At 34.2% G+C, this 12217-nt stretch overlaps 2 protein-coding genes across 2 annotated transcripts; one reads left to right on the plus strand and one right to left on the minus strand.

Annotated features, from left to right (window-relative positions):
* Nucleotides 1-2086: 2086 nt before the first annotated feature.
* LOC109165586 (30S ribosomal protein S6 alpha, chloroplastic-like) lies at nucleotides 2087-4730 on the minus strand. The gene is made up of 2 exons (XM_019314422.1): nucleotides 4249-4730; nucleotides 2087-2547 (listed from the first exon to the last, which is right to left on the minus strand). Exons 1-2 carry the CDS (start codon nucleotides 4630-4632, stop codon nucleotides 2308-2310), a joined length of 624 nt encoding a protein of 207 aa, XP_019169967.1. The 5' UTR covers nucleotides 4633-4730; the 3' UTR covers nucleotides 2087-2307.
* Nucleotides 4731-5427: 697 nt separating this feature from the next.
* Nucleotides 5428-9957, plus strand: LOC109165585 (26S proteasome non-ATPase regulatory subunit 8 homolog A-like). Its single transcript, XM_019314421.1, has 6 exons — nucleotides 5428-5631; nucleotides 6602-6680; nucleotides 7309-7411; nucleotides 7713-7976; nucleotides 9287-9398; nucleotides 9529-9957. Exons 1-6 carry the CDS (start codon nucleotides 5527-5529, stop codon nucleotides 9667-9669), a joined length of 804 nt encoding a protein of 267 aa, XP_019169966.1. The 5' UTR covers nucleotides 5428-5526; the 3' UTR covers nucleotides 9670-9957.
* Nucleotides 9958-12217: the final 2260 nt, after the last annotated feature.

Raw genomic sequence — 12217 nt, forward strand, 5'->3', positions numbered from 1 at the left:
GATTTGGTCAGGTTTAGGATTGACAAGAACCCTAATTCCTGAATGCAATGCTTCAGTTATCAAGGAATTATCTGTCCTATGACTATAACCCCCAACCAAAATGTAAGGCATTTCTCACCATGGTTTCAAAGTGAAAGTGAATACAATAGTCATTAGTAGGGGTGTGTAAGCGAATACAGCTTTCGGTAAACTATTTGTATTCATATTCAGTAAGCGTTCGCTTATTAAGGTAAATGAATATAAATAAACAAATTTCAGAGCATGTTTAATAAACAAATATAATCTGAACATTTGTATATTCGTTTGCTAAGAGATTGTGAACAAGGTTGTTTATTGTTCATTTAATAATATTAATAAACATGTTTGTTTAGTGTTCATTTTAAAATGTTCACAAATAGGATTTCTTTTAGGTTGTACTTTGATATTAGATGTCACTTTCGAACTTAATAGTATTTTTTATGTAGTTATGTTGTTTGTTTGGTTATTGTTCGTAAACATGGACTGTTTCTTGTTCATGAACAAATTATGATCATGAACATGTACATCCATAACATGTGTTTGTGAACAAAGTTGCTTAGTTGTTCACGATCATAGTTAACTGACCAAACAAACGAACATGTTCATAAACCAATTCACGAACGTTAACGAACACAAACACTAACGAATGATTAAAAAACAATGGGATAAGTGCACTTTTCGTCCCTAAATTATAGGGTAATTGTAAAATTCATCCTTAAGTGTTGGCCATGCTCACTTTTCGTCCCTAAGTTATCATTGACATTGCACTTTTCGTCCCTTTGTGCTTACCTTTCGTCCGTGAGTTATACTAAAATTGTAAATTTCATCCCTAATGTTTTATTAGTAAAGGGACAAAAAATGCAACATCAATGATAACTTAGGAATAAAAAGTGAGTATGACCAACACTTAGGGACGAATTCTACAATTACCCTATTACTTGGGGACAAAAAGTGCAATTTTCCCAAAAACAAACATGAACAAGATTTTCAAAAACATTGTAATTAAATTGCAACTACATTCAACCAAATAGCCCATTAGAGTTCGAGCTCCATCACCTTCTTTGTTCCATTATATCAATGGCTAGAATGATCTATCTTGAAGGAATAGTGGAAGTTATTAATGGAGTAGAAAGCTTAGAAAGATTGTTCAATTAATCATCTATAAATAGGGATGTCAATCAAGCCAGTCCGTTTAGTTTCAGACTAACTCAATCGAGTTTCGGACTTATCGGACGGGTCAACAAAAACTTTTGACATTTTCAAATTAACATTATGAATTTCAATTTTAAAAAACTAGTGCATTTACACTAATAAATATAAACTTACACATCATTCAATCAATATAAACTTTCATTTTTAAATTCTAATTAAAAATAATTAATATATTTATACTATAATGTAATAATAATTAAAATAAGTTTTATTATTATTATTATTTATTTTCATACAAAATAATTTATTTTGCACAGAGTAATAAAATTTATTAAAATTATATTTACAAATTTAATAAAAATAACTCTTACTAAAAATGAGCTTACATATAAATTCTCTATATATTTTGTCTCATATCTCTTGTGAAACAAAGAATAGCAGCAAATTATGCGGTGGACACGGTTCCAAAATTGTTCATAATTATGAATATATAGTTCAAAAAGTATGAACATATAGTTCTATAATTATAAACATAGAGTCGTGAACATAATTATGAACATATAATTCAGTAATTATGAACATAGAACCGTGTCCACATTGCAAGGTGGACACGGTTCCACAGCATAACGACTCGCCTTAAATGGCTTGGGCTATAAAGCTAGCTACCATTCGGGCCATTGGGCTTATCGGGTTAGTTCATTGTTTCGGGCTAAGATTGGTATCTTTATCTATAAGACTGTAACTGCTCTTGCAAATGTTAAATTATTTTCCAATTTAAGAAACCATAATGTTGAGAAGTGATGAAGGATGCCAACCAAAACCACTCTCATTTCAGAAAGAGCAATTGGTGTGCACATTACATCCCATAATCTCAGACATCAACACAGCACATTATTAGGCTAACAATTTCAAGGGGTTATCGACACAAACTGTAGACTAACGACAAAATCACTGGAAAACAAATATATTATACGGTAAACCAGTAGCATGATATTACAGCAGCTATATATCACCAGCTAAATAGACGAGAAAAATCTATGTTTTCATTTCTGTAATTCCACGTCAACATTCAGCAAAGATCAGAGACATACCTCTACCTTACGTGACTGTCTTGTACATCTTCACAGATGAGACAAATCAGTGCTTTCTTTTCCTAACCTTGAAACTTGACGACCGGATAACATCGTCATCTGTCTTCAGTGCAGTCTCGAGGGCAGTCAGGGATTCGGGTTTGGTAAAATAGGTGAATAAGAGGTAGATCCCGTCCATGTATATGTTCGTCTCTCCTGCTTTGTTTTTCTTCCTAATGTTGTATGAAAGTGGAATAATCCCTTTGTTGAACACCTCCACATACATACCACCACCAGTAACAAGCAACTGCACAGATTAAAACGGGAAAGGAACCCTTATAGTAAGCATAATTGAAATGGCCGCAGAGACACCAAATGCTCATTTATGCAATTTTAATTAGAAAAAGGTCCATGGGCATGGTAAAATCACACACGTATGAAGGAAGATTTATATTTATATCATACGGAAAATGGATGATGAATTAAAATCGCTAATCAGATTTCTAGGTTTTGACAAACTCACAAACATATAAATTTTAATTTCAACAATGATACTAGGGAAAATGCATTTTTAGTCCCTCAACTGTTCCTTGTTAGCCATTTTAGTCCCTAACTTTTTATCGTTGCAATATACACCCGTAACTCTTCCAAAAAAATTGCAGTTTTAACTCCTGGAGCAACAAAACTATTAAACTCTATTCAAATTTTACTTTGTACATAGGTAATTAATTTAGTACTTTTTAATGTTTCTTCTTTAATTATAATCTTCTTTAGTCTCGATATTTAATTTATAAAATTAAAAAAAAATAAAATAAAATAAAAACTTGATTTTAACAGGTTTGTGTGGAGAAAATATAGACGAAGTGCCACAATTGAAGAGGAAAAATTTAGGAAAGAAGGTTGTCAATTCTCTAATTTGCAGATGAAATGCCAAAACTGAAAAGGTTATAAAGAATGAATATAATAAAATTTTAAAATACTAATGTACTAAGTAAAAATTTAATAGAGTTTAATAGTTTTGTTGTTCTAGGGTTAAAACGGTAACTTTTTTGAAGAGTTAGGAGTATATATTGCAATGTTAAAAAATTAGGAACTAAAACGGCTAGCAATGAACAATTGAGGGAAAAATGCATTTTTCCCATGAGGCCATGATACAATAACCAAGGATTCCGATATTACACTTGGTACGATTTACAAAATCCATATTGAGGATACATAGTTTAATATTTATTGCACGGCCACCTAATAACCCAGCATTTTTTCAATCGTCTATTACATCTCCATTCGCTATTAAGGCCAACTCCATAAACTGTCGGGCTAGGAAATTAAAAGAGTCAGACACCAAAACACTCGTTAAAAATAATCATCAGCTTAAAAAATGATAAATCGGCTAAATGAAACAATTCACTTGAGAAACCTTTCCTTATGTTTATTAACCTTATGCACAGTTGCACACCACCTATGATAATCTCAGAGTAAGAAAACTCGCAAAAACAAACATTTATCACTCTCTACTAGCATCACAAAATAGGGAGTAACATAATGAACTAATCATCCACACCCTTCGTTTGCTAATTGCTACGCTACATCACCGTTGGTGAAACGATCCAATGAAATCAAGGGTTTACACACCGCCTACTTCCTCGAAAAGAAGATAGCTTACTGCTACTACCAAACTATACCAAGAACTCCTGGAACTCGAAGTTAAATAATGGTGGTCAGCACAAATGTTTAGCTTCTCAAATTCACAATGCAAAGATTCATGTTAGAAATTACTCTATATTTTTCACTTTTTGAACACTATAATGACCTTCTGAACTTAATTGCATGAGTTCTAACTTCAAATGTGCAATGGAATGTCAAAGATCCAATTTTTGATGCCCAATCACGCTAAGCTTTGAATTTAAAAACCTTCGGAATTGAAATATCAATTGGGAGCTAAAAATCGAAGTAATAGAAATGTAATCACGAATTAGGGTAACAAAAATTGAGCTTCGACGTTGCATACCTCTTCGTATTTCTGGACAAGGGTGAGGCGCTCGTCTTCGGACAAGTCGGGCCTTAGAACCGCCATGGTCTCGTACTTCCTGAGACCGGGAGGGCATTGGGGCTCCTCTTTATCTTCAATATCGGAAATGCCCAACCCGGGTATACTCGGCGGGTCGTCGTCGTCTCCCAAACCGTCCTCGTAGAAAGAAGAATTCGAAAATTCCAAGGTCTGAGCCTTGACTATCTTACCCCTTGCGTGGAGAAGCAGAGGTTTTGAGGGTCTGGGGGAAATCTTGAAGCAGAGGAATGAAGGCGAGGGAGAGTGGGTCAATGGTGGTTTCGAAGAGGAGGAAGATGTGGAGGTGAGAGCTGGGGATATTATGGAAGAAGCCGCCATTATCATTGAGCTCAGCTTCAATACTGTGTCTGTTGCATAGAGGTCGCTCGCTGCCTCGCTGGAGATGATGAAATTAGGGCTGGGCAAAACGGTAAATTAACGGGTCGTTATAATAACGTAGACCACGGTGCACATTTTTTTTAAGTAAATAAACGGAGCGCGTAAGCGCGTATTTTTTTGTATGTTAATTACCAACTGACACTATAATGTATTTAAATTGACACTATAGTATATCTAAATTTGCCTTACATATTATTTTTATATTATCAAATGAAACTGCAGTTATATAAAAATGATACTGTAATTGTGGTGAACTGCAGTGTATATAAAATGAAATTGAATAACATTTCACATATTTGAGTGTATATTGTACAATGAAGCTGTAATTATATCAAAATGATCATGTAGTTGTGTTTTAATAAAACTATAGTGTATATAAAATAAAATTAAATAACATTTTCGCATATTTGAGTCTATAAATATTGAATGAAACTGTAGTTCTATCAAAATGAAACTGTAGTTGTGTTGAACTGAAACTATAGTGTATACAAAATGAATCTGAATAACAGAGTTACTTTTTGCGGAATGGCAGGAAATGAATGCCATTTCTTTAAACAAAACGAGGTCGTTTTAATATGTGTTGCATAATCAATTATGCACTATGGTGCACGATATAATTTACCCAGATAAACCGAACCAACCGAACCGAACCGTCGAATACTAAACATTGGGCCAAATTACCCAATCAATGGGATTGGCCCAAATCAGATACTGAAAAGAATTTCAGCTATAAACGGGTTGCCGAGTTTTCTTGTAGACAAAGAAGAGTAGCATTTGCCGTTGGGGACGAAGACGAAGGGTGAACTAAGCTGAGAAAACCGATCAGAAAGCTAGAGAGAGATGGATCCAAAGCTCACGGAGGTTTCTCAATCGTTTGAGCGGTTCAAAGCCGCTCTTACGCGCAACGATTTCGATACCTGCACCAGACTTCTCTCCCAGCTCAAGGTAACAATACTTCCAACTACGATTCCAATTTGAAACCCTAGTTTTTTACTCTGCAGTTCGTTTATTTTCAAATTAAAAGCATTCCACTTTGTTCCCAGGCCATAAAACGTTATATTATGTTTGCTGTTGCCTTTTGCTTTTAGCTTACTTTGTTCAGCATATGGCCAATTAGCTTGAGTTTTGCTTTGAGATGATTAAAAATACTTTTGTTTGTTTACCAGATTAGGACATCACTTTGAAGACAAGGTGGTGTTTTAATTTTTAATTTTTATATGTAATAATTCCGTGGTTAGATCTTAGAATGGTGTGATATTGTCCTTCTTTTTTTTTTTCTTTTTTTTTTTTTTTCTTTTTTTTTTTTTTTTTTTTAAGTAGTTTTCTGTGTTTTTTGAAGTGATATGAGCTGGGTTTGGCAGATAATTCACCCAAAATTATTTTCATAATGCATAAAATTTCCCACCTTTAGTTGATGTATATTGGTTAGTGACCTTGGAATTGAAAAAATTTCACCAAGATTGGAGCCAAACTGTTAGCTGAAATTTTGTTGGATGCAAGTAAAATTGGCAAACATTGCCATTATTGTGAAGTTTGCTAATATTAACAACTAGGATTTCTCAATGTATACACATTTGTGTATAGTAATGTGTGTATTGGGATGCATTTAAAAATGACTTCTGTATGCCATTAAGTTATTGATTTGCACAATTTCCACAATTTTCAGCAGAAAGTTTTAATTATTTGTTTGGGTTGTCTTTTCCTTAATCCATTGTGTTTAGGATAATAGGATAGTAATTCTTTATAATCCCAATTTGATAAAGGCAAGCTGTGTAATAAGCTGGAAACATGCATTACTATACTGCCAGATCTTTTCTGCTGAAGTTGAGTGGAGAGAAGGGATGGAATTCTGAATACCGTGTGTGCTTTTGCTTTATTCCTTAATTTGACTAGCCTTTACTTCATATTTTTGCAGGTTATGCTAACTGAGTTTAAGAGTCTCCCTCCCCTTTTCGGAGAAATACCAAATGCAGTTCATGAGCTGACAATTGCAAGTAAGTTCTCTTTTCTAGTTGCGTCGTGACAGCTTAGCTTGCTTTTGCTTGAACTTTTGCATTCTTTTTTTTTTTTTCAATAAAGATCTTCCCCTTACTTTAATACACGTGTTTTTTTAATTATGAACTACTACTACAATATGTTGTATGCATCATAGCTATTCCAGAACTTAATATGTTCTTGTTTAAGGGAAGGAGTGGCTGTGTCGTAGGAGGTCGTAGTGATAGAGGGGGGAATAAGTGTGATGAAACTTTCAGGTGTTAAAGTAACATTATTCTAGAATTTAAAAACACTGCCTTTAAGTCTTTAACTATTTTATGGATAAGCAAGCTAGGCAGCTAGCCATTGATTAAAATTTGGAATTTACAAAAACTGATGTATCATAATGTTCATCCGTAATTATGAATTTATGATAATTCCTTGTTGCTGAAGATCATCTTATGTAGAACCTCTAGAAGAAATTGAAGTGTTTTTCCTTGATATCCTTCTGGTATAGATTCATGGTGATAACTAGTGCTCTGCCTACATGAAGGATTGTTATGCTAGATATTTCTCAAGATTGAACTTTGGGGCTGCAAAAATTTCTGGTTCTGCCTTGTCAAAATTAACATCATGTAACTATTGCAGGGGATATATATGAGCATGCAGTTGTTTTAGCTGTGAAGATGGAGGATCAAGATGCCTTTGAGAGAGATTTCTTTCAGCTGAAACCTTATTACACAGATGCACGGTAACTATTATAGTATTATTGGCATCCCAATTTTGTATTTAATATCCATGCAGCCCGTAACTTTGTCAAATCAGTTGGAAAGATGGAAATTAGATTCAGATGGGAATTAGGAGTTATTTTTATTTTAATTTTTAAATCCATGGTTCTACCCTTTACTGCAACCATAATTTAGTTGGAAGTATTGTCCCTTTACCAAACTTCTTCTAGAGGCTTTGTAGTCATGACTATTGATTCCTTTTTGTAGTTTCTTGTCATTTAAATTAACTGTGATATATGCCATTTTGTTTTTGTGATGGAGCAGCAACCGTCTTCCACCATCCCCACAGGAATACCCAATTTTAGGTCTCAATCTTCTGAGACTACTTGTGCAGAATAGAATTGCTGAATTTCACACCGAATTGGAGTTGCTTTCTCCAAATGCCTTGGAGAATCCTTGTATTAAGCATGCTGTTGAGCTGGAGCAATCATTTATGGAAGGAGCTTACAACCGTGTCTTAAGTGCCAGACAGGCAGTGCCCCATGAAACCTATGCTTATTTCATGGATCTTCTCGCCAAGACTGTGAGGTAATCTCTATGCATTCCTGAACTATTGAAATTATCTAGCACAAGTAATATATCTATAGATGTAGCTGTAGTATGCACAGGTACTACCCTTGATTCTTCGTTTGCATTTTTGGAATGATTGAATGAAATCTCTCTTAGCACTTTGCCACTTTTTACGCCAACTGTGTTCTTTCTTTCAAATGCATATTTCTGTGTAAATACAGTGTATCTTCCGTAAACCAATTTGTAATACATAATAAGAAATCCCTTGAAGGGACTCTACTCCTAATTAAGGATGTTCATAATGGTCAGAGTATATCTATTTATACAACATGCACTATTACTTTATTTATATATGTCTAATATGGCTGTCATCAAACTTATTAAAAGCGCTCGCTTCTGCGCTTAAAGCGCAAAAGCGAGGCGAGCGACACCTTGTCGCTCCGCTTCAGCAAGGCGCAGCTGTGTGGGAAAGCGTGCGCCTGAGCACGCTTTTCCGGCGAGGTGACGAAGCGATGAAGCGGCGAAAAGCGAGGCTTTACCATGTAGAGCGCAAGTCAACGGTCAAAACAACAAACAAACAAAAATTCTAACCTAACCCTAAGTCGCGAAAAAAACTTCAGACCTCCGTTCTCTGCTCTTCTCTGCTCACCCTCTCCGTCTGTCGCTACTTTCTGCCAATTTCCCTCGACCATCATCATCGCTGCTTCGCTGCTGCCTCGCCACCACCTCCTCCCTGATAGCTGAACTCAAAACCCCGAGGTTAATCGCCCATGCTTCTCACTCTGTTTTTTTTTTTTCTCCTTTCTCTTCTTACGACTTACGTCGTTGAAGATTTGAAGAAGACGATTGGTCTGAGGTTAAAATGTTAAATAGGAATAGAGTTGGAGCTTTGGTTGGACACTTGGCAGTGATTGTTTACCCTTCACCGTACACGTTTTGTGCTTCTTTTTTTTTTTTTTTTTTTTTTTTTTTTTTTCATTTTTTTGTATTAAATTATGTTTTGAAATTTCTATAATTAAAATCTAAAATTTCAATTTACATTTAATTCAATTAAAATTTATGCCTTTATTATTGAATTATTGATTGTTGAATATGTGATTTTTGAATAACTAAATAACTTGAATGACATTATTTTGATGACTAAACTTTGTATTTATGTTATTTTGCATTAGTATTTGAGTATTTTGAATATATATTAATTTTTTTAGTAAGCATTGCTTTATGTGAAAAAGCGACGCTTCGCTTTGCACTTTCGCTTTAAAGCAAAGCCCAAGCTCATCGCTTTGGTGCGCTTTTTCGCTTTAAAAAGTTTGGCTGTCATTGGTTAGGGATGAGATAGCTGGCTGCAGTGAAAAGGCTTACGATTCTCTTTCAATAGGTGATGCCCGGCAAATGTTACTTTTCTCCTCAGACAAAGAACTCCTTGGATATGTCGAGGAGGTATACTTATCTCCATTATTCTTTATTTTCACTTAATCATAAGTTCCGTACCGGTTGATGGACACTCCCTTATGTTCTGTATTTACATCCAATTGATCGTTGAATCAATTTCTACATTTACCTTTTGCAGGAACACCCCGAGTGGGAGATAAAAGACGGACTTGTTATCTTCCAGAAAGTAAAAGATTCCGCTCCTTGCAAAGAGATACCATCTCTGCAACTTATTAACCAAACACTGAGTTATGCCAGGGAGTTGGAGCGTATTATCTGAGGATAGACTGCTCACCTTTATTTCTACTCTCGATTACGTTATGACAAGGGGAATGCCCCCGGGACCAGTTGTGCACATTTATTGTGTTTTTTGGGGGGTTTAAATTGAAAATGGACACTTTTGTTCAAAGTGAATAGCTTGTTTGATGGAATTCTCTTTGCATAATTCTGTCTTTCCCATTCCCTTGCCCTTCAAGCTATAAATCATTTGTCTTGAGATGTTTGTAATGGTGAAGCCTTCTGCATTGTCTGCTTCTTCCCCATCTCATAACACCCTGATTTGATGATATTTCAGCTTTTATTTTCTTATGTATTGTGGAGTGAAGACAGGGTTGAATACAAAAATATATAATTAGTATAATTCAATATATATTTTTAAGCGTACAATTCAATATTTACAATTTAGATTATGCAAATTTCGAAAGAAGTATTATTTGCCTGCTAAAAGTACTTAAACTTACTTTTTATTGGTAATGGAATAGAATTATGCAATTTTAATCTTTTGGTGGCTCTTGGGCTCCTTAGATTGGAGATTAGGCTCCCCAAGTTGACAGAAGTGTGAATGGCTTAGAATTAGTCTAGCGTAAAAATTTAATATATTTTAAAAAAAAAAATCTAAATGTTGAGGTATAGGAGTGGGAATAAAACCCATGGTTGAAGGGGGAATGGGAAAACTTAACCCCTACCTTCATTGATTCTCTTCAAGGAGTTCGAGATTTTATATCATTTTTATTTTTCTTCTATTCACTACATGTTTCATCGTGTGTATGTATATATAATTGTTAACAATTATGAGTGTTATACATACATAAAATATCTTATATATTATAAAAGTTTTTGTAACAAATTATAAATAATGTATTAATATAAATAATTAAAATATTTGTAAGATGTATTCAATTTAGAGTTTTAATGACATTTGTAGATTTTTTAATATGAATTTTTTTTTTTAAAGTTTATAAATGTTGTTGTTGGTTTTGAGACTCTTGGATGGTCTACCGAGGATCCAACACAACCGATTTAAGTGTATGAATTGGAGATAATAAAAAGAAACAAGAAAGAGACACAATATTTTTACTTGGAAATCGAAATGAAGAACCACAGGCCTTTTTGGGCAACGCCAGACCAAGAATTCACTAGTTTTGTAGGTGATTTGTACATGTGGTTTTGCTATTTCATACGTAGAGATGGAGCTTTCTTGTGGGAAAAAAAAATTGGAGCCCCCTTCTTGCTTCTTGGCTTTGGCTTTTTGGTATAAGAGCATCCATATTAGTAGTTATTTAGGAGTTATTTCTACATGAATTCTCCCCACTCTCCCCCCCCTCCCCCTCCCCCCCCCCCCCTCTCCCCCACCACAAAAGTTAATAGCTGATATGGGGAGGAGTTATTTCAAAAATATTTCTCCTGCAAAGTATGGTATATTTGTGGACCCCGTAGGTAAGAGAAATAATTAAAATATAGTGAGTTAAATGGTGGGTCCATAAAAACTAAGAAATAACTCAAAACTGATGTGGAGAAGGGTTTTTTTTTGTGATTGAATGAGATGGTGGAGGATGAGGTGGAGGATAAAGTGGATGCTGGAACACACAAATAATTGAGAAATAACCTCAACTGATAAGGATGCTAATAGGCCAGGTAGTGGGTATTTATGGGTGGTTAATAGGGTAGTAAATAGGTGGTTAGTGGTAATTTAAGGGGTAATAAATTTGGGGTTAGTGGGTTTTTAATGGGTGCTTAATATAGGAAAATAATGACTAATTTAATTGGTGGTTAGTGGGTGATTAATGGGTAATAGTGGGGTAGTAAAGAGTATTTATTTTAGGGATTATGAAGAGGGATTAGGTATTTTAGCTTAGTGAGCCAAAAATCGATTGGTTTAGTCACGTCCTGGTTCGTTGCTACTTGCTAGGTAGTCCGACTGAGTTCTCATGTTGGGTATCTATCAATTGTTTACATACTTAGATTGCTACAAAATTAATGAAAATCTAACAAATTCTAGGAAAGTAAAGAGTATATAAAAATTTATGAAAATCATTTAAAATCCATCAATTTAGAACTTTTTGAAAGGAGTTAATTTTATTTTTGGTTCTAGATTTATAGGTGGCAATCCACTTTAAGTCATTTTTTATTAGAACATCCACTTTTGGTCCTAGTATTATTATGACATGACAATTTTTTGTCCTTTATCAACAAAATAGTTTAAATATTGTTAAATACAATGGCATTTCGGTCTTTAATTATGGATTTTTTTGAAAAAATAAACATAAAAAATATAGCGGTTCAACATACTTTGTATAAAAAAAAAATTGAAATGTCTTTGTATTTAACGACATTTCAACGGTTTTGTTGAAGAAGGACTAAAAATGGCCATTTCACAATAATATTAGGACTAAATGGGGATGTTCTAATAAAAAAAATGACTAAAAGTGAACTGCCACATATAAATCTATGACCAAAAATGGAATTAAATATTTTTGAAGTCTATAAAAGTATTGAATATAACCAACATGGTTGGCGTAGTGGTTCAGCACCTCCTTAAGCATGAGGTT

The sequence above is a fragment of the Ipomoea nil genome, unplaced genomic scaffold (genome assembly GCF_001879475.1).
Source record: "Ipomoea nil cultivar Tokyo-kokei standard unplaced genomic scaffold, Asagao_1.1 scaffold3069, whole genome shotgun sequence".
In the NCBI taxonomy this organism is placed as follows: Eukaryota; Viridiplantae; Streptophyta; class Magnoliopsida; order Solanales; family Convolvulaceae; genus Ipomoea; species Ipomoea nil.